Genomic DNA, 27989 nt, shown 5'->3' with positions numbered 1-27989 from the left:
TGACATAAATATGATGTTACATAAACAAAGACATGATGCACCAGGTGTAAAGTTTTATTGGCTACAAAACAGATACACAGTGATGGCAATCTGAAGACTGTAGTAGTAAAGTAGACCTTTATGCTCATGAACTCATACTGTGATTCAGAAAGTGCAGCAGTATATTAAGGTTGTTATGGAATGTCTGGTGACATTGTTCCAGAGGGGGAAAAAGTTTCTGAGATTGAAAACTCCAAGGATACCTCTTAGGACTCACCCATCATGTCTGGGCAAAGATTTCTATTGGGGAAAAGTAGCTCTTACAATAGGCAGAAACTTTTTTTGGCTTTATGCATACTTTTGGATCTCATTCACTTGAGAAAGAATTATTCTTCCGTTGATGCTCTCCTGTGTGATGGCCTTGATCTTTGGAGCTGCAGATGCTGAAGGGAAAAGGCGATGAAGAGGTCACTATCATGCTCCTGCCACCATCTGAAATACTTATTTTTATTTCCCTGCTCTTAGTACCTGAAACTTCTCCATCCCTTCCAACATAATCTCTGAGCAATATGGCAGGTTCTGCTAGGGGGAAGAGATCTCACCAAGGAAGGTTTTTCATCTCACCCTCCAGGAAACAAGGGTGTGTGAATAGTGTCATCTTCTAGGGGCCAAGACCTTCATCCTAGGCATGACTGATACAGAATCTAGTCCCCGACTACACATCCTGGAGGAGGTCTTCCTGCTTTTGTTCCACTTGTACCACAGATTCTATGAGCTAACAGCGCATTAAATGCCATTCTGAGCACCTCATTTAAAGATCTAGAAAGCATGAGGGATGGATGAGAAGCCAGGGCTGTTTATCATGCCCACTGTTTTCAAACTTATGATTTATTTGAACATGTGCTTTGTTGACACGGCAGGAAACTGATTCTAGACCAAAAGGAAGACTTGAAATTAATAGAGACGTGGGGAGACCTTTGTTAAAAATCAAAGCTTTCCAACAATAGATTGTGCCACTCCATCAAGTAATGAGTTCCCTGTCCCTGGACATGGTAAGGAGAAGCTGAAGGACCATCTGTCAATATCTTGCAAAGAGGTAGCAGTTACACTAGCTGCCCATGATGGTGCCCAGAACCCTGACTCTCTGAATCTCTAAGACCTTAGAACACTTTTACCACAAACTGATCAGAAAAGCTGCTCGTCCCAGATGGGGGCTTCTTAGAACTCTTCTGTGAGATGTTACAGGCAATCTGAGAAAATAGTGTTCCCAGGTCAAAGATATTTGGCAACACTGAGTTAAGCCAAGTAAAACTTTTGTTGTTTCTTTCTCTTTCCTATTTTCTTCCCCACAGCAGTATCTGTTCCATGTTTAACTTACTGAAATGCATGGCTGTTCATTAAGAGGATAGTGGTATACGGTATTCCCAACCATTTCTGTCCATGGAACACATCTTTCATAATATGCAACGAGTTTCACAGAACACTAGTGTTCAACAGAATATAGTTTGGGAAATTATGTGAAATCATTTTCTCTTAATTTCCTAGGAGTTTAGTAAACAGACTCCATAGCTTAACAGAGATGTAATAATGTGAATGATCATTGCTATCTACTTTATTGCTGGCAGAGACCTTGCGTATATATTATTGAAGACAATACTGACAGATCCCTGTTTTCCTGTTATCTACTTTAAGTTCATTCAAAAATTCCTGGACATTTGGGAGTAAAATAAAAATTGAACACAAGATATTTGGGAGTACAGTAAAGATTATGACTACTAACTATAGAATTAATAAACATGCTGATTAATTTTTAAAAAGAAAATTCAAATGATGAAAAGACTTTTTTTTACCTTTCACACTGGACTTTGATTCTTCCATCGTCCTATAAAAATGATAAGAGTTACAGCTCATTTTAGCGTTAGCAACAATCATAAAAACTCCTCAAGGTGAACTAATTTCCTTTGCCTGCCTATAAATTCATAGCTCTTTAATGAGGATAATTGTCCAAGCTCTGTAATCTCAAGGCCATGAGTTCATGGGCAAACCTTCCTGGATCCAGAAGAAAGTGAGTATGGCCTCACATGGACTCTAGGGTCAAGACAAGTCTATCAAACCACCTCCGTCATTTCAGTTGGCTGCAGGATTTGCCTCGACTGAGATCCTTTCCAGGGTCTGGGTTTGAAGCTTTGAACTGTTTTTCAGACTGTTCAAGATTTGGCCTATGTATTTTTATTTATTTTATTTTTTGGAGTTTACTTAAGCAATCTCTATATCCAGAGTGGGGCTCGAACTTATGACCCCGAGATCAAGAGCCACATGCTTTACCGACAGAGCCAGCTGGGCCCCCCTATTTATGTATTTAAAAAATTTTCTGGGACTCCTGGGTGGCTCAGTTAGTTAAGTGTCCAACTCCTGATTTCGGCTCAGGTCATGATCTCACAGTTCATGAGTTCAAGCCCTGTGTTGGACTCTGTGCTGACGTTGTAGAATCTGCTTGGGATTCTCTCTCTCCCTCTCTCTCTCTCTGTCCCTCCCCTATTCGTGCTGTCTCTCTCTCTCTCAAAATTAATAAATAAACATTAAAAAAATTTCTCATCCTTTCTCTTGGGTCATAGAATGTATGTGCCCTTTTTTTTCTGAACACTTATTGTCATTTCCTAAATTGGTTGGAAATACTGGATTGAAGAATCTAGACTTCTCAATCTCTTATGAATCTTTTCCTGCTGTCAGGTTAAAATATTCCACCAACCTTCCTTTTTTTTTTTTTTCCAGAACCAAAATTGTATACATTTCCAGTGGGAAACACTATAGTCAAGCCTTCCTAGTTGTTTCTTTTTTTTCTTTCTAAGTTTATTTATTTTGAGAGAGAGTAAGAGCGAGAGAGACAGAGAGAGGGAGGGACAGAGAGAGAGGAAGAAAGAATCCCAAGCGGACTCTGCAGTCAGCACAGAGCCCCATGAGGGGCTCGATCTCATGAACCATGAGATCATGATCTGAGCCAAAATCATGAGTCAGATGCTTGGCTTACTGAGCCACCCAGTTGCCCCCTTAGTTGTTTCTTTCTAGAGATCTTAATATATTAATTTTAACGATGGACCTTAAATCTTAGTGTCTTGGGAGTAATAGCTGATTGATTGACATATGCTACTTAAATACAACCTGATGTTAAATATCCAGAATAAATTCATCACAAACCTTTCTTTCTCTGGAGTGATGCTCGCTAACAGGCATAACAGGTATGAGGTATATGAATGCACACACAGAAACTCAGTGCCCTTTTCGTCCTCCTCCCCAGCCGGCCTTTGCCTTACCCCTCGCTCTCTCCCTCCAGGAGCTGCTGGTAGGTGGCGATTTCCTTCTCCAGGTGGGTCTTGATGCCCAGGAGGACTTTGTATTCATTGTTCTGCCGCTCCAGATCATGGCGTAGCTGTGTCAGTTCATCCTCATAATGGGAGATGACGTATTGCATGTCCCGGAGCTGGCAGGAGTACCGGGACTGGGTCTCTGACAGCATGTTCTCTAAAGCAGATTTCTGAAAGAGGAAACGAGGTTTCTTGTACTAACTGACCGATGGCTTGATAGATTGAACAACGTGTGCTGGTTGAGTAGTTAGAACACACCGACCACTCTGCTAGGTGTCTTGGTGGCTGCCGGGGGTGCAAAGGTGGGCAGCTGGCTGACTCCCAGGGTTGGGGCTTGGGCAGTGAGGAGTGGACTAGAGTCAGGACTTCTGAAGCCCATTTTATGGGCATTTCTTTGTGTCAGGGAGCTCTTGGCAACTTTGCCGCATTCCTGTAGCGTTTACTGTATGTGCTGCTCTTTTGCGATTGAGCATATGCCCATTTTATCTCTGGCCTAATCTAAACCTCCTGGGGAAATAGCAACTGGGACCCCTGTCTCTTTGTGTCTTCAGAGAAGGGTTTCAAGTAGGGGTGCCAGATAAAATAGGGGGCACCTCGTTATATTTGAATTTCAGACGAGCGACAAGTAATTTTTTAGTACATGTATATCCTAAAAATTGCCTCAATATTGCATGGGATATACTTACACTAAAAAAAAACAAAACTGTGCTGCGTATCCAAAATTCAAATTTTTTGTTTTTTATTTTTGGGAGAGTGCAAGTCAGGGAGGGGCAGAGAGAGGGGGACAGAGGATCCGAAGAGGGCTCTGCGCTGACAGGCTGACAGCAGTGAGCCGCATGTGGAGCTTGAACTCATGAACCGCGAGATCATGACCTGAGCTAAAGCTGGACACTCAACCAACCGACTGAGCCACCCAGGTGCCCCCTAAATTCATATTTAATGGGATGTCCTGTATTTTAATTTTGGTCAGTCTGGCAACCATAGTCCCAAACCATGCTTATTGATGATGACAATGGTAACAGGTTGTCATTTTTGAGGAAATTTTAAAAGCTGCACATTGAAGTTGCTGCTCTAGGATACAGAGAACTGACTTAAATCCCTGCTCTGTTTGGATTTACCACCCGCTTTTCTGGAGCGCAGAACTTTAATCTTCAGGAGAAATCTCTGACTCTGCTGGATGCTGTCACTTTATCACAGCTGCTAACTTTTAGGGGGGGCCCTTCATGCCGCCTGCTCTGCTCCCCTCCCTCTCCTGTTCTCCCAAAGGGCTGCTGCCTTCCCTCTCCTGTCTCTCAGCCCAGGGCCTCACTTCCTATGTTGTTACGGAAACGAAAGCCGTCAGGAGAGGATTCCCACAGGCTCCCACCATTATTTCCGCCCACATACGTGAATCTGCTTCCAGGTTCTCAGTGCCCCCCTGGTACCAGGTTCTCACTCCCCTCCTGGTACCTGGCATGAGCTGTCTGTTCTCCAGTCATTTCAGCCGTTGCCCGCTGTCTTGCATCACCTGTATTTTCCTCTCTACCGGCTTCTTCCCATCTGTCAAATAGAGTAATTTCTCCCATCTTAAAATTGTTCTCTTGACTCCTTATCTGCCTTCAGCTGTCATCCGATTTCTCTGCTCCCCTTCGCCTATAGCAAAGCTCCTTGAAGAATTGTCCATATCTGCTGTTCTAAATTCCTCTTGACCTCCCTCTGAGGGTGAAGGCTGCGCAGTCTGACTCCACTGTTACCCCAATGGCCTCCCCTTCCCTTCCCTCCTCTCTCCTCCTTTTTTCTTCCCTTTGTTCATTTACTACAGCCACATTGGCTTCCCTACTGACCCTCCAACCCGACCCACGCACCTGTACATCATGGCTTTCGCAGTTACTGTTCTCTCCCCCTGGAACCCCCTCTCTATTGCCACACGATGCGCCTTCTTACCACTTCAACTGTCGCCTTAACAGTGAAACCTTTCCTGAGCACCTTGTTTAAAATGGCAGTCCTGCACTCCAGAATGCCTGACCTCGCCCTGCCATGCTTTATTTATTGGCAGCACTTTTTGCCATCTCACATACTACATATTTTGATGATCTGTGCCTTTATTGACTGTCATCCCCACTAGAGTGTCAACTCCCTTATTGTAGAATCCTCAGCACTCAGAACAGTAGCAGATGGTAGAATGAATGAAAATCGATATAAATGTTTTGCTGACTTCACAGGGTTGTTGCGAAATACTGCATGTCTAAATGTTTTGAAAACTATAAAACACTGTAATTATTTCTTTGCTCATTATTATTACCTTGACAGTGTACATTTTAAATGTCTGTTTACCGTCACTTATTCCTAAAACATAACAGTAATTTACCATGTGCATCTGCAACAGAATAAACCAGTGATTTCTCCTCAAGACCAAGGGCAGAGTAGCCCTTGGAAATGATATTGATGAATGATCAGAAGATTTGGATAGGCTACAAAGGTAATCAAATGATAGATTTTATTTAATGAATCTTGAGTGCTTGTGACACTTGACACAAAGCATTTTACTAAAAACCACGAAAATTCTAGAAATGATTTGTATATAAGAATTTATAGTTCACTGGGTGATAAGACATATACATAATGAACAGAGTGGTACTTCGGAGTGAGCCAGGCCTGGATTTGCCACCAATTCATTTTGGCACCAGGATTTCTTTTTATTGGGGTTTCAGGGGGCAGCCTGGTTGCCGAGCGGGGAGAGGGCTGGTAGAGATTATGAGGGCCTCCTAGACCCCCGCACCTGCCCCCAACTACCAGGTGGCTTCACCACTGGCCACTTACTATCTATGTGACCTTGGCCAATTTACTTAACTGTTTGGAACTTTTGTTTTCTCATCTCTAAAATGAGAACACAAAGACCTGCCTGGAAAGGTTAATGTGAGGTTTGATGACACTTAACATAATGAACCCCCTGACGTACCATGTGGCACATTGTGGACACGGCGGTAAATGATAGCTCTCATAATCATGCTCATCATGAGCAATTTGGATGGAAAATGGGAAGTGAGAGATGTCCTAAGGGAGTTGGGGAGATGAGCCCAGGAGAGAGGTCACGAGAGGTTCTGTTGAAGAGGCGGGACCTGACCCAGGATTTTCCTCAGACTCACCCTGCGGCACTGCGCCTGCAGGTCAATCTCCAGGGCCTGGAAAGTGCGCTTCAGCTCATGGATGTCACTTTGGCTACTTGGCACAGCTGCTGGACTGGCCACTTCTTGCGCCATGGCTGCTGACTGCGAGACCAAGCAAAGGGCAGAGGCATTGGCATTGGGACCACATGGAAATGGAACCTTTGGGAAGTCTGAGCCCCTTTTCTTTACCTGCTCTTTATACCAAGTGTCCAACTCTTGATGCTTCTTCTTTATTATAAACTCATATTCCTCTCTCATATCCTCCAGGATCTTAATTAGATCATCTCCTGGAGTTGCATCCACCTTCACATTGACCTTGAAGTCATTTGGCACATGACGTTCTATCATTTCCTGTTTAATAACAGAAAAAAAAAAATGAATCGGCTGTGAGAATCAGAAGGCCAGAAGTGTGTTGATTGGCAGCAGTTAACAGATCTTTTAAAAATTCAGCTTATGTGGTTGTTATTCTTTTATTGGTTTGGTTTGGCTTCTCAGGTATTATTTGTTGATGACAAAACATATATTCTTTTTTCTATTATAACTCCATAAAATAAAAAATAACACTAGATAGGTAATCAAATGGCCTCTGTGATTACTGACTTAATCCCTGGTTGAAAATGTTTCGCAAAGAATTCTGTTTCTGTAGCACATAAAATACTCTTCAGCACACATTCGTGGGTGAAATGATGGCACAATTCAACAGTTGAACATTTCAGTTTGTAGGCTACTGCTTTGGGGAAGCAGTTTAGCAACCCAAAGCCAAAAGGTATAAAGACTTTTAACGTCTTGGCCACGTATTATGATTCCATAGGGTTGACACCCATAGGATATCATGAAAACCAAGAAACCGTAGGAAAAGTTTAATTAAGTCATTGTCTCACCAGCTCTTCATAATTGAGGCCCTTTGATGTTCATAAGCAATTTTGTTTGCCTAAAACGGGGATTGCTCTCCTCATATTGCATCAGAGTCTAAGGGGCTTTAGATGGAATGTAACCTCTTCAAAGTTAGTTACATGGTTCTGGAAATTAAGATTCTTCGTTTTTGTCACTAGTTTTATTTACCTTGGTCAGTGGCAGATTCTCTTCATTCTACTGTCCCCCAATTTGCTGTACTTTGGGTCAATGAAGGAAGTTCAACCTCACGCATTTATTCTTACGGTATCATACTAACAAACAAGTCTGGATAATCATTGTATATTAGCAAAATTATTGGCTGATTTATCATCAATTGTGATTTTATTTTGGCTATTGGATCTGACACTGCATAGACAACCTTGAAGCTGGAAAAATTAGATGTTTCTATACTAGGACTAGCATTCAGATGGTAGGTTTTTCTGTGGCTATTAAGTCATCTGAACGTGCAGATTAAGAGCTATGCTGGTTACCAGGAGCTCCTAGGGAGTCCTACCTGTTCATGGCGCTTCTTCATGAGAATGAGCTCTTTCCTCATCCCCTCAACCTCCTGTTCCAGATCTGTTGTGACAATGGTCAGATCATCCAAGGTCTTTCGGAGACCTTCAACTTCAATTTCCAAATCTTTCTTGAAGGAGTGTTCATTTTCATACCTTTGGTTGGAAGGAAGAGAAGAATACACCTGTCGTTGGAAGGCCACGGCCTTGTAAGGATTCACCTTCATTTAGAGGTGAATCTCTTATCCCTCATATGTCTGTTTCATGCAGGGTTTTCTGTGATGGTGACTCAATGTTTGTTTGTTTATTTGTTTTTTAATTAGAGAAGATGAAATAATAAACAGCCATATACCCATCAATTAGATTTAGTAACTCCTAACAATTTGCTTCGTCTATACTCTATTTTGTATTTTAACCTAAACTATAGGCATTATGACATTTCACCTCTAAATACTTAGGAATACATTTAAAAAATTTTTTTAATGTTTATTTCTGAGAGAGAGAGAGAGCACGAGTGGGGGAGGAACAGAGAGAGAGGTAGACACAGAACCTGAAGCAGGCTCCAGGCTCTGAGCTGTCAGCACAGAGCCCAACATGGGGCTTGAACACATGAACCATGAGATCATGACCTAAGTCAAAGTCAGATGCTTAACTGACTGAGCCCACAGGTGTCCCAGGAATACATCTTTTTAAAACAAGAATTTTCATTAAGAATGAAGCTAAATGTTATCTAAGTGATGAGCAGACTCTTAACTATGGAGAACACGTTGATGGTCACCAGAGGGGATTGGGGTGGGGAATGGGGGAAATAGGTGATGGGGATTAAGGAAGACACCTGTTGTGATGAGCACTGGGTGATGTATAGAAGTATTGAACCACTATATTGTACACCCAAACTAATGTAAAGCTGCATGTTAACTATACTGGAATTAAAATAAGAAAAAAAAATGAAAACAAAAGTTTTCTAAATAAGCATAACATTATCACACCTGCAGAGCTAATAATAGCTCTTTAACATCGTCTAATTCTTGGTTCATATTCAAATTTCCCCATGCCCAAAAGTGTATTTTATATCTAGTTTGTTTAAAGTAGGGTCCATTCAAGTATTTGTTATTATGCCTTTTTAATTCTCTTTTAAAGATATTACACGTGGCTAATGGTGAGATAAGTTAATTCCTTTAGAAAACAAAAACAAGATGAACCCCCAAAACAAAACAAAACAAAACAAAACAAAAACAGCAAATGACAATTCCCCACAATACAGTGAAGAAGGAACTTACTTGAGGCCGAAGTCATCCACTGCCATCCTGGCATTGTCAATGAGAAGAGTGATCTGAGCGTTGGTCTGCTTGCCATCCATGATCTGGAAAACATGCATCAAGAGTCATTTAAGTCAGGGGCTCCTGGGTGGCTCGGTTGGTTAAGCATCTGGCTCTTGATTTCGGCTCCAGTCATGATTTCACAGTTCATGAGTTCGAGTCCCACACAGAGCCTGCTTGGGATTCTCTCTCCCTCTCTCTCTGCCCCTCCCCTGCTCACTCTGTCTCTCTCTCTCTCTCAAAATAAATTAAAAAAAAAAAAAGAGGCTTTTAAATCAGACACCTCCCATGGGAGAGGTGCGTTTCCACCCTGTACTTTCTGGGTATATGATTTGTTAGCATAGATGATTTCTTTTTCTGGCATTGGAACAACAAATAATTAAATCAATAAATACTGAACACTTATGAGGTACAAAGCATCAGAATGATTTTAAAGTAAGAATATGGCCCACAGCCCCTTCACTGTCTTTTTTTACACTGAGTTTGAGAGGCTAAAATTGAGGCCGCTGTTGGAAAAATGACATTGGAAAGGGAAGAAGAGTCACTTCAAAGTGCCTTCTAACTTACTAGTGCTGCAAACATACCTTTAGTGTTTTGTTTCAGCTCATCCACATCTGAAGATGTTAAAAGAGGTTTAAGTTCCAATCCTGCCTTATTGTGAATATTAGGTTGGCTCCCTTAAAGTGCATTAGTTATTTTAGATGAACATAATTCTTCCTCGTGGTAGCATTCATGTTTCAGATCACTGAGCGAAGTACCAAAATTATCACTGGCATATGTTTGTCAAACTAATTTTAAATGAATTTTGTAATAGTCATCACATGCCACAATTATTTTTTGTCCAAAGTGGTGATAGCCATGCCCATAACTTTTAGGTATGCATACGTATTTGTAAGCTCTTCTATGATGAGAATGCCCCAATTGTATCTATTAAAATATTGACTGAAATAACTTTTTAGCAGCTTAATAAACTTCAGCTGTGTTAAGGCCTCTAGTTAAGACTTTCACTAGATGTTCATATACTTTTTAACATTAAATAAAAACTGCTGTTGAAAGTTCCTACCCGAGCAGTTGTGTGTACGTGTATGATTTGTAAATTCTTCTAGGTAGTGGTGACTGGGGAAGTATTGCACATTTGATGTATGTCACCATCTTTAGGAAAATTGGGGAGACGATGTCTCAATGTCAAAAGTATAATACTACTTTTGTACCAAGTATTGTGCTGAACTAGGAACTGGAGGTTTTCTTTTAACTTCCTATTACTCACCATTGGCATGAACTCAGGCCAGTCACACTGTCCCTTGGGTTTCAGTTTCATTGTCTGTTAAATAAGGAGTTTGTACTAGAACCAGTTGACCTTAGAGGTCCTAGCTCTAAACTTCTGTGATGTAGTTGGAGACAGAAAATTATGTGACATTCCCATCGTATTTAAACAGATAATTCCTTTATTTAGAAAAGATTTCCTTAGGATAAAGTCATACCTCAATACAAAGACACCTTTTAAAAATCTGATCCTATTCAAAGCTCCACTGGTTGCTTGGAGTTTGGCATCATGAATGCACAATAGCAAGATTCAGAGGTGGTGATAACACTCCTGAGTCTGGAACTCAAAAAGCAGGGCCTGGGGTCCCGCCCTATCACCTGCTAGCTGAGTGAGCTTGCCAAGTATCAGTTTCTTCATCCATAAAATGGCAATAATAATCATAGTAGCCACTTTATCAAAGAGTCATGAGGATTAGATTGGAAGCGATTAAATAAAATAATGTCATGACATACTTAGCATATTCTGGGCATACTGTAGACACTGAAAAATTAGTTGAAAGTAAATTAATTTAGAAAAATTTGAAGTGTTTAATTTTTTTTTTTATGAAAGAGCTTTTGAGAAGACATCTAGATGGCCAATAGACACACGAAAAAATGCTCTACATCACTCATCATCAGGGAAACGCAAATCAAAACCACATTAAGATAATACCTCACACCAGTCAGAATTGGCTAGCATCAAAAAGACAAGATATAATAAGTGTTGGAGCGGATGTGGGGAAAAGGGAACCTTCGTGCACTGTGAGTGGGAATGTAAATTAGTATAGACACAGTGGAAAACAGTATGGAGGTTCCTCAAAAATTAGAAATAGAAATGCCATATGACCCAGTAATTCCACTTCTGGATATTTACCTGAAAAAAATAAAACAAAAAAACACTAATTTGAAAAGATGTATGCACCTCCGTGTTCATTGCAGCATTATTTATAATAGCCGAGAACCAACGTAAGTGTCCATCAATAGATGAATGGATACAGAAGATGTGCTAGATATATACAATGGAATGCTACTGAACAATAAAAAGAATGATATCCTCTGTGATGACATGGGTGGACCTAGAGGATATATGCTAGGTGAAATAAGTCAGACAGAAAAATACCAAAGAAATAAGAAGTCAAATACCGTATGATTTCACTTACATAGGGAATCTAAAAGACAATAAATAAAGAAATAAAGAATAAAGAAAACAAACAGAAATGGACTCGTAAATGCAGGGAACCAACTGGTGGTTTCCAGAGGAGGGGCGGAGGGGAGTGGGTGAAGTAGGCAAATGGGATTAAGAGATACAGACTTCCAGTTGTAAAATAAATAAGTCATGGGGATGAAAGGTACAGCATAAGGAATATAGTTAAAAAGGAAAGAAAGAAAGAAAAAAGTTGGCACTTTCGTAACTAGAGCCAATGTCTGTGCTGGATAAAGGCCAGGTTCTGTATGTTTTGAGATGCATCCCCAAAGTTCTGTTGTTTGTGGTGGGAGATAGCCAGGCTCCTGCCTTGCCCAACTTCTTTCTTCCAGTGGATTCCAAGTGGTACTCTGACTACTTCCTTTGCTCCAAAGAAGGATTCTGTAGATATTTCCTGGTCTCCCCTCTGTTAAGTGCTGCTTAGGGACTCTCATACCAATCAATGCTTTTCCTTCCAGGCTCTTTACTCCTTGTGCTATGCTATCTAAGCTCATAGGAAATGAAAAGCAGCTCCATCCACAAGGGCCTGGGGACCCTGGTTACTGAGGTGACAGGATCATCAGAGACATCCAGAGAAACCAAACACTATTCCCCCTCATGGAATCAGAAAATCCAAAATGCTGTCTGGGGGCTTATTTGGCTTTTCTGGGTTAAACTGATGCTTTATCTGTTGCAACCCCCACATCAAGAGTCTGATTCCCCCAGCCAGCATCCTTCTCAGAGTACATGAATGGTGACTTCTGAAGTGCACTTGATCTAGAGCTTGCTTGTTTATTTATTTGTTTGTTTGTTTGTTTAAATGTATTTATTTAAATTCAAGTTAGTTAACATACAGTGTAGTATTGGTTTCAGGAGTTGAACCCAGTGATTCATCGCTTGCATATGAAACCCGGTGCTCATCTCAGCAAGTGCTCTCCTCAATGCCCATCCCCCATTGAGCCCACCCCCCCACCCCTCACCCAATAGCCCTCCAGCAACCCTCAGTTTGTTCTCTGTATTTAAGAGTCTCTTATGGTTTGCCTACCTCTCTGTTTTTATCTTATTTTTCCTTCCATAGAGCACATTTAAATATCAAAAACACTTCCCCAGTTCAGGCTTACTTGATGCAATTTTATGATACATCCACTCTTTCTGAGACATCCTTCACGGTGATGAATGGATGATGAGGACGGATTGAGAAATAATATGTGAAGCGTAGGTTTTGCATTGTGGGTTGTAGTTAATCACCTGGATCCTCCCCCAAGGCTCTGAGTTCATTCTTTTAAAAGGATCTAGTTGGTGTATTAATACAGCATTGCTGCTCCAGGGTGTGTAATCTCGTCCCAGGAAGAGGAAAATAGAATTTTTGATTGTAAACCACAGTACCAAATAGAGTAGTATTGAGAGCCTTTCTAAAATACACATATCCTTATGGCTGTATCTGACTTGGTGTTTCAAGAGGGTTGGATTAATTTTTGAGTTCATTTTTAAAAGACTTTTTTAAAAAATTGTTTTTAGTGTTTATTTTTGAGAGAGAGAGAGAGACAGAGCACAAGTGGGGGAGGGGCAGAGAGGGAGAAAGGCACAGAACCTGAAGCAGGCTCCAGGCTCTGAGCTGTCAGCACAGAGCCCGACACAGGGATCGAACTCACGAGTGGTAAGATCATGACCTGAGCTGAAGTCAGATGCTTAACCGACTGAGCCACCCAGGCACCTCTGAAAGACTTTTTGACTAACATTTAAGACCCCTGAGGTGGGGACGGGAAGAGTACCATATCTATTGATAGCATTTCATCAAGGCCTGGGAAGGGGTCAGCCCCTGGTTGTTGTGGGTTGTTGTATCTTTGGGTCTGTCTTTTCTCGCCTGCAATCAGGGGAGATTGGGACAGATAGAACAACCTCAACGTCAAAGAGTTGTTTTCTTCAAACACGAAAAAAATACAACTGAAGTAAGAAATCCAGAAAAGAGTGGAATTCAAACCTGAATTTAATTTGTAACCCAGAATTTCAAAGTCAGAACCCAGGATCCTGGGCCACCTGGAGAGTGGGCAAGCCACCTGCTCCTTTTCTCAATCCTGTCCCAAAGAATTTGGGCAACCACGCAGTCTCAGTCTCCTCATCTATAAATTGGGGGTGAAAATACCTGCTTCACAAAATGAGATAATGTGTATGAAATGTGTTGTATGATTAACAATGCCATTGTAATGCATTATCTTTATTAACAAGCAGTACCATTTTTGTATTACATAGGCAAGGTGAGCACCATGCTGTATGGAAACTGTGAGGCCATTAGAAACAGATCTGGGTTAGAACTCGACCTCTGCCTCTCGCTGGTGGCTTTTCGTGTCTGCTTCACCACTCTGAGCCTCAGTCTTTTTACAGCGTCATTGTAAGAATTGAATCAGGTACTATCGAATGTTTCCATCAGTGCAGAGAGCTCTCAGATAGTGCTGATATATGTATTAAAATATCCAACACGGCGGCTGGCAAATAATAAGCACTCAATACGTGTTTTCCTCCCTCTTTCCTGTTCCCTCCTCCTCTCTACTATCGGTGAATTATTTGACTAGGTCTGAACTCACATTTCTTTTGGGAGTTATGTTCTCAACTGTCCATTTGCAAAAATCTTCTATATTCTCCATTCTAAAACCAAAGCAGCTTTTATTAGTTAAAAAAAAAATATATGATGAGGTTTGTTGAGTCACCTTGTTTTTTTTCTAAAGACAACCATGTACTATATAGTTAAGGTAATTACACAGTCAGTTATTAGGTTGATTATTCAATAATTAGGGTTCATTATGAGGACAGATTTATATTATCTTGATTGGTCTTTCTTACATTCAAGTAAGGATGACCAAAGGTTGAAAAATAACACTGAATAATATTGGAAACCTTGATGCCCTTTCTAGGATGTGCTAAATTATGATCTTTTGGGGAATTTTCTGGGACTGCTTTACATAAGAGGGAAATTATATAGCTTTAAAAAATTACCTTATGGGATACCTGGGTGGCTCAATCGGTTAAACATCTGTTGGTTTCAGTTCAGGTCATGATCTCACGGTTTTGTGGGTTTGAGCCCAATGTCGGGCTCTGTGCTGGCAATGTGGAGCCTGCTTGGGATTCTCCCTCTCTCCCCCTCTCTCTGCCCCTCCCACACTTGTGCTCTCTCTGTCTCTCTCTCAAAAAAAAAAAATCCACTTAAAATCTTATGAGGTAACTGGATTCCCTCTACTTCTAACCAATGTTATGAGACATCTCAGAAGGTATAAGCCTAGCTTTTTATTTAAAAAAAAATTTTTTTTTAACATTTATTTATTTTTGAGACAGAGAGAGACAGAGCATGAACGGGGGAGGTTCAGAGAGAGGGAGACACAGAATCTGAAGCAGGCTCCAGGCCCTGAGCTGTCAGCACAGAGCCCGACGCGGGGCTCGAACTCACGGACCGCGAGATCATGACCTGAGCCGAAGTCAGATGCCCAACCGACTGAGCCACCCAGGTGCCCCAAGCCTAGCTTTTTAAATGTCTGATTGAATTCTTTTTAAAGAAGTCTCCATTACCCATCCTACTGTAAGATTCCAAAAATTATGCTCATTTTATTCTTATTTTTCTTTTTTCCTTTCCAATATACATATTTTTATTATGAATATAATAAACATAAATTAATTGGGTAATTAATTATTCTTGTTTTTCAAGCAATATGCCCTTTTCAGAACTGTAAGCAATAAGGACTCAGAGCTTTTAGCAGCTCGCAAGAGGAAATATCCAGGGATGTCAGAATAATGTACCGGCTAGTGGAGTGACAGCTTTTAGGTGTGATCTCCAAAATAATGTAACTCAGCTTTTCTTTCTGTGGGTCATCACTCTGTCACCAGGACTTTTGTGGTGCAACAGAACTGATGTAGTGAGAAAGTAAATGCTGTCCTGTGCCTTGTGCACTGAGCGTGAAGGATGAATACCAGCCCTTATCATTACTATAACATTGCTGGATCATAACTGATACTGGACAGTAGCTGGTTGCCTTTTGGCATTTTTTTGGATTCTCTGCATAATTTGTGTATAGAAGATGAAATATACAGAACAGAGTTTCCCGGGTCCAAAAGGGATAGTAAGAAAATATCCTCAAATACCTTTGTTCACAATGACTTTAAGCTGTTTTGCCATATTCCTGGAAATCGTCTTTTGTACCTATTTCTCCTCCCACGGCTCTCTGGAAACGCAGCCTTTCTCGAGTTCCAGGGTCACCCAGGATCTTACCTGCTCCTGCAGGTGGCTGATGTTTTCCTCATACTGGGAGTAATTTTGCTTACTGCCAGGATCTCTCTGCTCATGCCACTTCAGGATGCGACTCTCGAGCTGCTCGTTGGCCTCCTCCAGGGCACGTACCTTCTCCAGGTAGGAGGCCAGGCGGTCATTGAGGTTCTGCATCATCTCCTTCCCATTCCTGCCTGGGAGGGAATTGCCTCTTCTGGATCCCCAAGACCCTCCAGGAGGCAGGCAGCTTGGCGAGCTGAAGGAAAGGGAGACGCGGACGCCCCCGGCACCCCCATGGACACTGGGAGCCCGAGGGAAGCTCCCCAGCTGGCCCCAGCTGCCTCCTGTGCCATGGAAGGAGCCTGAGAGGGTCTGGCTAAAGTTGTGGCTGGAGATCATGGTCCCATCTGTGTTTGGTGCAGGGCTGGGCTCTGCTCCGCTCCCTGGCGCTGCAGAACTGAGCCGCCCCAGACTGCTCCGGATGGTTTTATGCCCTTTGCTGTGGGAGTTCCCTTCTCTGACAACTGTACCAACAAGATCGTATCATTGTGCAACATGTGTTTCCTCTTGGTCAATCCCGAAATGCCCCTGGGCCTTCACACACATTGTTGTTGTTTAGAGCCACATCAATATACCAGTTTGCTTCTCCCTTCCAGTTGTAACCCAGAGGTGTGGCCCACAACATTAGGTGGGTACTAGTCTCAGGTGTTTTTCTAGCCTTTCCGTGGAATTTTTCTATTGTCCACTTATCTGAAAACGGTCAGACTGAAGTCTACAAAAAGGTTATTTGGTGTAGTATAGATTTCCTTTTAAAAGGGAGACATTAATCACACTGACACACATGCCCTCTCCGCCAGCCCCAAGTAAATAAACCCCACCTCTAAAGCGAGGGTGGGAGAGACTCCCAAGGGAAGAGCCAGATCAGAATCTCAGGTCCTAGAATGAAAATACTTGTGCTGAGGAAATGGAGAATGTTCTGAATATCTGATGCCTTTGTGGCAGTCACTGTTTGATGGAAAGTAATTTCAAAGGATCATTCTTAAGAACAAACCGTCAATTATAATTAATGAATGAATGACCGAGCCTTCCGCTCCCAGGGTGCCTTTCATCCCCAGCACACCTCAAATCCAAACAACCGGGCCTACACCGGACTTCCTTGGCCCCTGGGAGAAATGCAGCCTTTGTTAACTGGCCAGCAGCCGTGTCCCAACTGAGCCCTGAAAAGCCTGGGTTCCGTGTGTCCGTGACCTGCAGGGGGGATGGAGAAAAACAGGAAATATGCCAGGGGTTGTCTAATGTGCTTGATGAATCTTATGCTTCGTCTGCCAAGGTAAAGGTTAAGAATGAATAAAGAGATAGTCTGGGGGCGGGGAGCCATGTGCTAATTGCTAGCAATTTAAAGGGGACTTTGAAATAAAATGGCAACATTGGAAGGGACTTTAGTGTAGCTCCATCCAAACCACTGACTTGCTGATGAAGAAAACTGAGACCGGGGTGTAGCAGAGGATAGATCGTGGGTTAGTGGCAAAGCCAGGGTGGGATTCTTTCCACCACATAGCAGTGTCATCCTTGAGTTGAATCTTGACAGAGTCCCATCATCATGGTGATAATGGGACTTCCCAGTTTACACAGCCCTTTGGTGGTGTTTATTTAACGCGAGCAACAGCTCTTGATGTAGCCACACAAGGGTTATTGTCCCCAGATAAAGAATCACGGGCTCGTGGAGGTCAGTGATTGAGAGCTGATTTGCATGTGCAATGTATTGCACGTGCACATGAATTTGTGGGTGTCACTGCCTTGGTCTGTGCTTGCATACTCACTGCCTTACTGCCTGTAACAGCTCCCCTGACTTCCAGACATAGTTCGAGGGTTATCTTTTTCCACAGTTGTTTTCTGAATTTTCCTGCATGGGTTGGGTGCCCCACCCATGAAGAAACCACCTCTTCTGGTCTTAAGATCTTCCAGAGGGGCAGAGAGTTTAGGATCCCCGCCCCACTGTGGAAGCCGGGAGCCCCTGCTCTGGCCCAGCCACCTCCCTGACTCCACCCCGTTCTTCACTCATCATGTAACTCTGCACTCCTCTGGGACTGCAGGCTTCTCGAAAGCTGGGATTATGTCTTCCATCTTTCAAGCGCCGGAGTCTGGCTTCTAGGCATTTCATAAATGTGTGTTAGCTCAGGGATGAACTTTTTAGAGTTAGGATTTTAATTCTGGTCTTCTGATGTCATCACCTCCTGCCCCTTTTGGGAGTGTGAGTTGTAAAACCAGATAGTAGGAAGAAGCCTCTCCCAGGGGTGAGAGCCGTAAAGGCAACCTCATTCCTAAATACTAATAAAATTACCTAAAGCACACTAGCTCTGCTTGTCCACTCTGGAAACAAAACCTTACAAAATTCTTCTGGAATTTCCAAGACTAAAGGAAAGTAGCACCTGGGTGGCTCAGGAGTTAAGCATCCGACTTCAGTTCAGGTCATGATCTCACGGTTCATAGATCTGAGCCCTGAGTCGGGCTCTGTGCTGACAGCTTACAGCCTGGAGCCTGCTTCTGATTCTGTATCTCCTTCTCTCTCTCTGCCCCTCCCCTGCTCACACTCTGTCTCTGTCTCTCCCTCTCTCTCACAATAAATAAACAGTAAAAGAAAAAAGACTAAAAGAAAGCTTTGGGGGTGCTTAGAGAGAGTGCTCTTTTAAAGTGTTCTATGGTCACTAACGTCTGAACACAAGAAAGAGACAAAAGGGAGATGAGATAAAAATAGAGCAAATGAGGAACTTGTTTGTGTGGTGGCGAGCAGTCTTCTGATGGACCTGGGTGATGCCTGATCATCTGTTTTGACTCAAGGTTCAGGTCAGCTCTGGATTGTGTTCACATGGACCCAGCCTCACAGAGGAGAACATCCATCTGTAGGTTGTGCAAGATCCAGGCTGCACACCGCCTCCTGAAACTCCCTGTCAGTGGTTGGTGATGGGAGTGATCCTTTTTCCGTACTTTGCAGGCATGTCTGAAGTGGCAGTGACCTCTTAGCCTCGTGGATTTCGCCCATGCGTCATTTTACACCAGTGTGTGGGAGTTGGGATTTATGGGAGTTAACCTCGAGCAAAATGCTTCTGGTGTTGTAGCAGGACCAGGGTAGGGAAAAATTGGTGGTGCCATTTGAGAAGACTGGAGAGAAGTCATCTCTTCTAGAACCATCGTGTGAAGATTTTCCTTATAACTTCCAATCTGTGGCGCTCCATTGGATTTTAAAAGAAATGGTGGATTTTTAAAAATTATTGGTTGGTTGCCTGTTTGGTAAAAATGATACATGCTTAGGATAAAAAATTTTGAAGTAATACAAGAAAGTATAAGAAAAAATATTTTTAGAAACTGCCTAATTCTACCACACAGTCAGCCATTGGTAAATTGGTGAATATTATTTCAGATACTCTCTATCTGTGTATATTGGTAGACCTATGGATGTCAAGAATGACTTTAGGAAAATGAGCCCATACAATTTATTCTATCTTAGAAGAGTTTACTTTAAAAAATTTAGTTAACAAATAAGAAGCTGAAATGGATTCACTTTAGTTACATGTTTTCTATTGGATTTTTAGACTTTCATCATATTCTTTTAATTTTACAATTTTTAAGGAGAGTAAAATGACCTGTAAATTTGTGGAATCACAGAGCTGGAAAGAAGGGCAAGAATAGATCTTTTTTTTTTTTTTTTTTTTTGCAGCTTTCTGATTTTAGATATGTCAACTGCAAATTGCTGCACTTATTTTTAAGCTATTTTTTTTAAAGAACTCAAGGGATAAAGGCTAATTGCCTTCTTTTTAAAAAAAAATATTTTTGGGGCGCCTGGGTGGCGCAGTAGGTTAAGCGTCCGACTTCAGCCAGGTCACGATCTCGCGGTCCGCGAGTTCGAGCCCCGCGTCGGGCTCTGGGCTGATGGCTCGGAGCCTGGAGCCTGTTTCCGATTCTGTGTCTCCCTCTCTCTCTGCCCCTCCCCCGTTCATGCTCTGTCTCTCTCTGTCCCCCCAAAAATAAATAAACGTTGATAAAAAAAGTATTTTTTTTTGAGAGAGAGAGCAAGAGTGGGGAATGCATATACTGCACATTAAGCAACTGCCCAGTTACCCCAGCACGTAATTGTAAGGACGCTTAAAGGCCCAGGCTCTGGCCAACTCACCTTTAAGTCGTGAATACTGTTTCCAGTTTCCAGAAGGCTGTGGCAGGCCCTCCATAAGAGTTTGTTAACCTTGGTCTTGGGAAGAAGATAGAGCAGTAGTGGATTGGATGGAATAGACTACGTGAGATACAAATGAGAAGAAAAAGGAAGGTGATGGTGGCCAGGTGTGGTTAGAAAACATCGATCCTTAAGGGACTCTCATGATTGAGAGGGAACAAGAGGTCCCAGGTCATGGCGTCAGAAAGAATGGCCGCCAAGGAAAGACAAATCCTGTAGAGTCTTCCCAGTAAAATCAGATTTTACTGATTGCCTCCCCATGGTATTTTTTAACATGTTTCCCTGAGCCCTGTATTCCTTGTAAGACAGTAGTTGGATCTGAAGGCTTCATGAGATTCCTGTCTGACATTTTTGGCAAGAATACTTCCTAGGGAGTGTTGTGTTCTTCCTGTTCATGCTGTAACAAAATATCTTCTATTGGCCTTGCTTGACCATCGATGCTTAAGCTCTTGCAGCTTCTGTATTCCAGGTGAATATTTCCCCAAGAGAAAAAATGAGACCGTGCCTCCTTTCAGACTGAGAGTTTTTCACGTGGAACTCAGTGGACAGGCTTCAGGAAGTTAGTAAAATCTCTGAATTGTCTTTGCATATTCATATGTTCACTATTCTGAGAGGAAGTTAAGCTTTCATTAGCTTGTCAAAGGAGCATATGAATAGAAAAAGTCAGAATCCAGTGGTGTAAAGCTCTAAAGGCCCATTCTTTCCTTGGCCTTTAGTTACCAGTAAGATGTGTAGGATTTTCATGTGTAATAGCAATGCAACAGTGGACTTCGAAATGAACCACGTGTATCGCCTCTGTCATACCCATCACTTTATAGACAGGAAACTAAAGAAGGTAGGTACTTTGGGCAAGGGCCCGTGGCCAGTTAATGGCAGGGCTAGGACTAACAGAAGGATTCCATGATATTGTTGCAGAGCTCCTGATTCTCTCTACTTTATTATTATTTTTTATTTTTTAATGTTTATTTTTGAGAGAGAGAGCGAGCACATGAGAGCAGGGGAGGGACAGAGAGCGACATGGACAGAGGGTCCAAAGCAGGCTCTGTGCCTGATGCAGGGCTCAAACCTATGAACCATGAGATCATGACCTGAAGTAGGATGCTCAACCGACTGAGCCACCCAGGTGTCCTACTTTATTATTATTTTTTAAAACCATAAAGGTGATGCTTCAGATTCACTGAGTTTTTTGCAGTTGTGGGATGTTGATAGATGCACGTGTTCATTTACAAATAGCGAGCTATGGTTAAAATGTTTCTGTTCCTTTTTTCTTCTACCCTTAAAGCTATGCATTTTGCCTCTGATTCCACTGCTGGTTAAACTCCATAGCCACAAATAATTAGGGTTAAATTCCTCTAATTTAATTCACTTACTTATTTATTTTACTGAGAGTTTACTTTAGAAGTGCTCTGGACTAGACTGATAAGACACAGTTCCTGCCTTCAAACATCCTTCATGGATCCGGGGGTTTGGGGGTTGGTTTGGTTTTGTTTTTTGCAAAGCCAGTACTCTGCCAGTGACACAGCCTGTTATGTGAGGATCTGTTTTGGGGTGCTTAGGAGCAGTCACTGATCTTTATTTACCCATTTATACCTTGAACTCAAAGTTGCCAGATCTCAGGGAGCCGTGGTAGGTTAGCATTATCACCACCAGAGAAAACCATATGTTCCTGGTTGTCAGGATCTTTTCACCTGATAGCAATGAAGTCATCCTCATTTGAGTGACACATTTGTCACTGAGTACCTCATTGTGGAGCTTGGGGAGAATGGGTCGGCCTATCCCATGATACTGGGAGGTGAGTCTCATATATCATCACCGTCACCTTCAAAAAAGGAGGCCCATCCCCTCCCTGTTCCCAGTTTCCTTTAACAGCTGCCACCAAACCTTTCTGAGAAGGGAAGAGATGTTCCAGCCAGATAGCTTCTTTGAGAGGAGTGCCAGGGCAATCCGGTTTAGGCCTGGCTTTAGAAAGATCCCCGAGTCCTTTTACACTACCTCTGGCATGCCACCAGCTCTGTTGAGGTGATTTTTGTTCTTTGAGGCTCCAGAAGACAAACAGATCCGTAGTGGGTGGGGAGCACTAGTGCAAGACTGAAATGGTTTCATCTCTTCTTTTTTCTCCTTTTTATCATCTTAATCTGCCCAACTTGATAGGTCAACAAATCCCTTATACAAAGGTTGTTGTCACTGATAATCCTTGAATTAACCTGAACATTAGCTTCAGTGCTCTTGGGACGTTCCTTTCTTCTGCCATTTAAGGAGACATTTCGAGTAAGTGCGGTGTTGGTTTGCTGAGACATCATCTCACGCAGTTTGCCGAAGTCTGTCCTGGTAGCTTTTACCTTGAGTCCAGGGTGGTTCGTGTAGTGGCCGGGTCAGCGTATGGAGGGCTGTGGGAAGGTCCTTGCCCTCCAGAATTCTTTTCCACTTGATAGTTGTTGGTGCCTGAAATCCAACCACTTATTTGTTTGGCTCGCCAAAATGTTTCTTCCTATTAAAAAAATACTGGGGGGCACCTGGGTGGCTCAGTCGGTTTAGTGGCCGACTTTGGCTCAGGTCACTATCTCTCGGTTCATGAGTTCAAGCCCTGAGTCGGGCTCTGTGCTGACAGCTCAGAGCCGGGAACCTGCTTCAGATTCTGTGTCTCCCTCTCTCTCTGCACCCCCCCTTAAAAATAAACATTAAAAAAATTCCTAATATATTCATTTTTTTATTCATTTATCCATTCATTCATCCATTCCTTCAACAAATATTTATTGAATACCTACTCTAAGTGATGGGACAGAGAGAACAACAGAGGATGATGGGATAAAGCTGGGGATACACACAGGTGCTGGGAAGTCCCGGACTTCCTGAGTATTTTGATCTTAAACATCAGAGTTTTCTTTTTTTTTTTTTTATTTTATTGAGAGAGTTAAAAATTTTTTTTTAATGTTTATTTATTTTTGAGACAGAGAGAGATAGAGCATGAGTGGGGAGGGACAGAGAGAGAGGGAGACACGGAATCTGAAGCAGGCTCCAGGCTCCGAGCCGTCAGCACAGAGCCCGACACAGGGCTCGAGCTCATGGACCGCAAGATCATGACCTGAGCTGAAGTCGGATGCTCAACCGACTGAGCCACCCAGGTGCCCCAAATGTCAGAATTTTCTACAGAAAGATTTTAAACAGGGGAGTGCCGTGCCATGATTACATATGTGCTTTGAAAAGATAACCCTGGCTGCCTTGCAGAAAATGCATGAGAGCACAAGTAAGCGTGTGGGGGGCAGCTGGGAGGCTCCTGCACCTACCCAGAAGAGTGATGATGGTGGTTCACTTATTATTTTTTGTAGGAGAATGATTTGGTGAAATATGCAAGGATATTTGAAGAGTAGTATAGCGTTAATTAGATTTTCTGCCATGACAAAGACGTCGGGGCACCTGGGTGGTTCAGTTGGTTAAGCATCTGATTTTGGCTCAGGTCAGGATCTCACAGTTAGTGAGTTTGAGCCTCACATCGGGCTCTCTGCTATCAGCATGGAGCCTGCTTCAGATCTTGTCTCCCTCTCTCTGCCCCTTCTGCGCTTGCACTCTCTCAAAAAAAAAAAAATTAAAACAAAGAAAAAGATGATGTAATAAAATTCAATTTATTATTGATTGTCCTGGCATCCATAGTATATATGTGCTACATTGATCTTTTCTACAGGCTTATATCATAAACACAGTGTTGAGTATGCTATCTTAGTACATGTTTGATACACATTCTAATCGGTCTGCTTTTAGACAGGAATTAGACTAATTGTATAGTTGGCTAAAAGGATTCTTTTTTCAAGGCTCTTAACCTGTTTTATGGACAAGTAACTACTTGGGTGGACTCTCCCTTACAGATGAAAGAATTTATACAGTAAAAGGAGGTAGACTTGCCCGAGGTTGTCCAGTGTTGGTGGCACCAGGCCCTTGGAGCCCATCCCCTTCTTAACCACTGGCTTCAAATTTCATGCATGTATTTACTGTGACTTCCTCTGTGTTTACAGTATCTTTGCAGATTTATTTCTAGGTTGCTCCTTTTTATGTTTGTGGGTGACGTTCTCCTTACCTATTTTCCTGCTTATTACTATTCATGGCTTGTCTTTGGTTTGGGAAAACTGGATTTATTCTTCCCCCACTCTCTCCTTTCTTTTGGTTAGGAATGATTGCTTTTTCTATGCTTCTTGTTTCAGAGAATTCCCTGCCCCCTTTAAAAATTATCCCGATGATGCTGTATCTATCTTTCTTTCCCTTTTTCTCTTTCTTTCTTTCTTTCTTTCGTTCTTTCCTTTCCTTCTTTCTTTCTTTTCTTCTTTCTTTCTTTATCTTTTTAAAGTTTTTAATGTTTGCTTATTTTTTGAGAGAGAGATAGAATGTGAGCCAGGGAGGAGCAGAGAGAGGGAGACACAGAATCTGAAGCAGGCTCCAGGCTCTGAGCTGTCAGCACAGAGCCTGACACGGGACTTGAAACCATGAACCGTGAGATCATGACCTGAAGCGAAGTTGGATGCTTAACCAACTGAGCCACCCAGGTGCCCCAATGCTGTATCTTTCTTATGTCTTTGTTACAGTTTGGGTTAGTGGAAGGGGCTTTGGCTTGGGGGTTAAACACACTGGGCAATCTTAACCTCTTGGTCTCAATTTTCTTATTAAAATGGGACTAACAATTCTCCTGTAATTAATAGTGCTGTTGCTGGGAGTGAATGAATTAATGTACATACATGAGCTGTATAATCTCTATGTAACATACATACATGAACTATGTAATTTGTATGTAATGCACATACAGAAACAATGTAACCTGCATGCTATGTACGCACACATGCCATGCTATCTGTGTGCAGCCTACATAGATGAGCTATGTAATTGTCATGTAATATATGCATATGACCTTGTAATCTGTAAACTTCAGTGCATAGTTGAGGGTAGAGAGAAGTGATGATTGTAAACACTACTTGTCTGCCCTTCAGCCACGATCCCACAGGTCTTGAGACAGAGGAGGCCAATGAAATTGTCAGGAGGTCACAAGGGCTACATAAAAAAGCCTAGCCTAATAGGCATACCTCTGTCCCCTGATGAACTCAGAAATAAATGTTAATTGCAAGAGTTGATGTTTTATAGGCACAGTCCATGTAAAGGTCAGTCTACATTTATGCTGATAAATATTCTAGTTACTAGCTTTAAGTTCAGATTTTGATTCTGCCATCTGCTGCCCAACCCCTCAGGCCTCAATTTCCTCAAATGTGAACTGAGATTAATACTCACCTTGATGGATAAGGGGTTATTGTGGGAATTAAATTAGATAATTCATGCATTGCACATAAAATGTGCTCAGTGGTGCTATTACTAAAATATGTGTGTGTGTGTGTGTGTGTGTGTGTGTGTGTGTGTGTGTATTAGAATAGTCTATTTTGGTCAAGTAAAATAAGCTGATATCATTCTATGCTCTGGCTTTGGCTATAGTTTGCTGGGGAGTTATATATATATTTTTAATAGATTGCTTTAAACTTGTAAATTTATTTTAGTATCCTTGGTGTCTTAAATTCTTCCTCTTCAGGGCACCCGGGTGGCTCAGTTGGTTAGATGTCTGACTTCGGCTCAGGTCATGATCTCATGGTTAGTGGGTTCAAGCCCTGCATCAGGCTCTGTGCTGACAGCTCAGAGCCTGGAGCCTGCTTCAGATTCTGTGTCTGCCTCTCTCTCTGCTCCTGCCCTGCTTGCACTCTGTCTCTCTCCCTCTCTCTCAAAAATGAGTAAACATTAAAAAAATGTTTAAAAAATAAATTCTCACTTTTCAATATATTATATCCCAATTTCTTTGTTTGGTATATTTTATTTGTACTCCTACTATGTTATCTGTTTAAAGATATTTATATTTTAGGATGTACGCTATTTCCACTCTGAGGAAGTTACCAGAGGATTCTGTATATTATATTGTGTTATAATAACTGGGGTTTAAAGTAGCATGAAGCACAGTAAACCCATCTTCTAGTTCTTCCCTAAGAAGGCTTGAATTTGTCCTATTTCCTTTGAGCAAGTGAAAACCATCCCCAAACACCTTTTGCTAGATCTCACTCCCCATTCTTTCCTTCCATCTCTGTCTTCCTCATTCCCCACCTGGACCATGACCCTTTCTCTCTCCCCCTTTGTTCACTCCACTGTCTCCCAGAGTGAGAGGAGAGGTCGGGGAGAGTGGCCAGATTGGCCGGGAGGGACAGTATCATTCCAGCTAGTTGTCCTTTTTCTTTCATACTGAAATCATAACAGTCAATTAGGAAATAAATTCTTGCAAAATATATGTTGGAAAAAAGAAGAGGCAGTGTTGCATGATGGTTAAAAGTGCAGGATCTGAAGTCACACAGTTCTGGGTTTGAATCCTGGCTCTGACGCTAACTATCCATGCGACTCTGGTAAGTTATGAATGTCTCTTGCCTGAGGTTCCTCAAAAATGAGTGGGTGTGCAGGAAATGCACATACAGAACATGAACACTTTGTCTGGCACATTGAGAAGTACTCAGCAAATGTTAATTGTTGTTATCGTTGCTATAAAAAGGTGACCCCCGGAAGGTTATGGAGCATGTTTACATCTTCAAACCATTAGTTAAGCTAGAAGCCTGAATATATACTATCTTAACATCACTTGTGTTGCCTGAGGCTTGAAGCACAACACGGAAACTTGATTCGTTCGTGGGTTTAAACACTCAGGACTTGGTTACCGTATGCATCAAGTTCTATTCTGGGTGTTGGTGTTTTATGGAGGTAATATATGAGACCTCTCTCTCTCTGCTTTCCCTTTGGTTTAGATGTAGGAGAGTGTGGCAGGCAGAATAACACCCTCCCCCCACCCCCAGTATGTTCATCTCCTAATACCTAGAACCCTATGACTCTGTTATGCTACATGGCAAAGGGGAGTTAACGTTGTAGACAGAGTTAAGGTTGCTAATAAGCTGGCCTTAAAGTGGGGAGATTATCTTGAAATATTCAGGTGGGGCTGTGTCTTTACAGGTGGAAGAGGGAGGTAGAAGAGAGTCAGCATCGGGGAAGGAATGTGGTAAAGGCAGAGCCTGAGCGATGAAGTTGCTGGCTTCGAAGGCAGAAGGGAGACACACGCCAAGGAATGTGGGAGGCTGGAAGAGACAGGGAAACAGGTTGTCCTCTAGGACCTTCAGTGAAGAACAGGGTTCTGCCAACAGCTTGTTTTAGCTCAGTGGGGCCGTGTCAGACTTCTGAAATAAGGTAATAAATTTGTGTTGTTTTGAGCCAATTTGTGCTCATTTGTTACAGTGGGAATAGCAGATTAATATAGCAAGTGTGTGTGTGTGTGTGTGTGTGTGTGTGTGTGTGTGTGTCTGTGAGAGAGAGAGAGAGAGAGAGAGAGAGAGAGAGAAATACAAATAGGAACTCTAGTGACGGATTTTTGTCAAAGTTTAAATTGAAAGTGAGTAGAACATTTTCCATGTCATTTATAAAACATATATTTTCCCGTGTATCATATGGATTTGTACTTATTGGCACAATAGCCAAGATGGTTGTGGTGACTCTATTTCACGAACTCTGCATTATCCAACTTACAGGCAGATTTTTACTTTGTAAGTTGATTTATATTATACATCTCACAAAATTAAAAGAATTGAAACCACATCTCTGCTGAAACACTTCACAAATGATTTTTATTGAAAAGCATAAAACTACAAAAAATCAGGGCTTCTCTTGAAGAGCCAGGACATACATGGGTACCAGAATTGGGATGGATGTGAATATCTGTTCTTCATTTGCAACCCAAGGCTGTCTCCCCTCTGATCCCCTCCTCTG

At 42.1% G+C, this 27989-nt stretch overlaps 1 protein-coding gene and 1 long non-coding RNA gene across 2 annotated transcripts in view; one reads left to right on the top strand and one right to left on the bottom strand.

The window, feature by feature from the left end:
• LOC125158668 (uncharacterized) overlaps nucleotides 1-27989 on the top strand; it is a 151258-nt gene that overhangs the window by 93776 nt on the left and 29493 nt on the right. The window lies entirely within an intron of this gene.
• On the bottom strand, nucleotides 39-16425 carry KRT23 (keratin 23). The gene is made up of 8 exons (XM_047845967.1): nucleotides 15956-16425; nucleotides 9177-9259; nucleotides 7896-8052; nucleotides 6677-6838; nucleotides 6467-6589; nucleotides 3291-3511; nucleotides 1830-1861; nucleotides 39-422 (listed from the first exon to the last, which is right to left on the bottom strand). Exons 1-8 carry the CDS (start codon nucleotides 16349-16351, stop codon nucleotides 328-330), a joined length of 1269 nt encoding a protein of 422 aa, XP_047701923.1. The 5' UTR covers nucleotides 16352-16425; the 3' UTR covers nucleotides 39-327.

The sequence above is a fragment of the Prionailurus viverrinus genome, unplaced genomic scaffold, assembly GCF_022837055.1.
Source record: "Prionailurus viverrinus isolate Anna unplaced genomic scaffold, UM_Priviv_1.0 scaffold_35, whole genome shotgun sequence".
Taxonomy (NCBI): domain Eukaryota; kingdom Metazoa; phylum Chordata; class Mammalia; order Carnivora; family Felidae; genus Prionailurus; species Prionailurus viverrinus.
The sequence above is the reverse complement of the archived record's forward strand: the minus strand, read 5'-3'. Positions and strand labels throughout refer to the sequence as shown.

Excerpts from the sequence above, each read along its gene's own strand:
- KRT23 (XM_047845967.1), bottom strand. The coding sequence starts at position 16,351 with ATGATCTCCAGCCACAACTTTAGCCAGACCCTCTCAGGCTCCTTCCAT. Across the intron at positions 6,839-7,895 it reads TGAAGAAGCGCCATGAACAG|GAAATGATAGAACGTCATGT; the intron begins GTAGGACTCCCT and ends GTTATTAAACAG. Across the intron at positions 6,590-6,676 it reads ACACTTGGTATAAAGAGCAG|TCAGCAGCCATGGCGCAAGA; the intron begins GTAAAGAAAAGG and ends TTGGTCTCGCAG.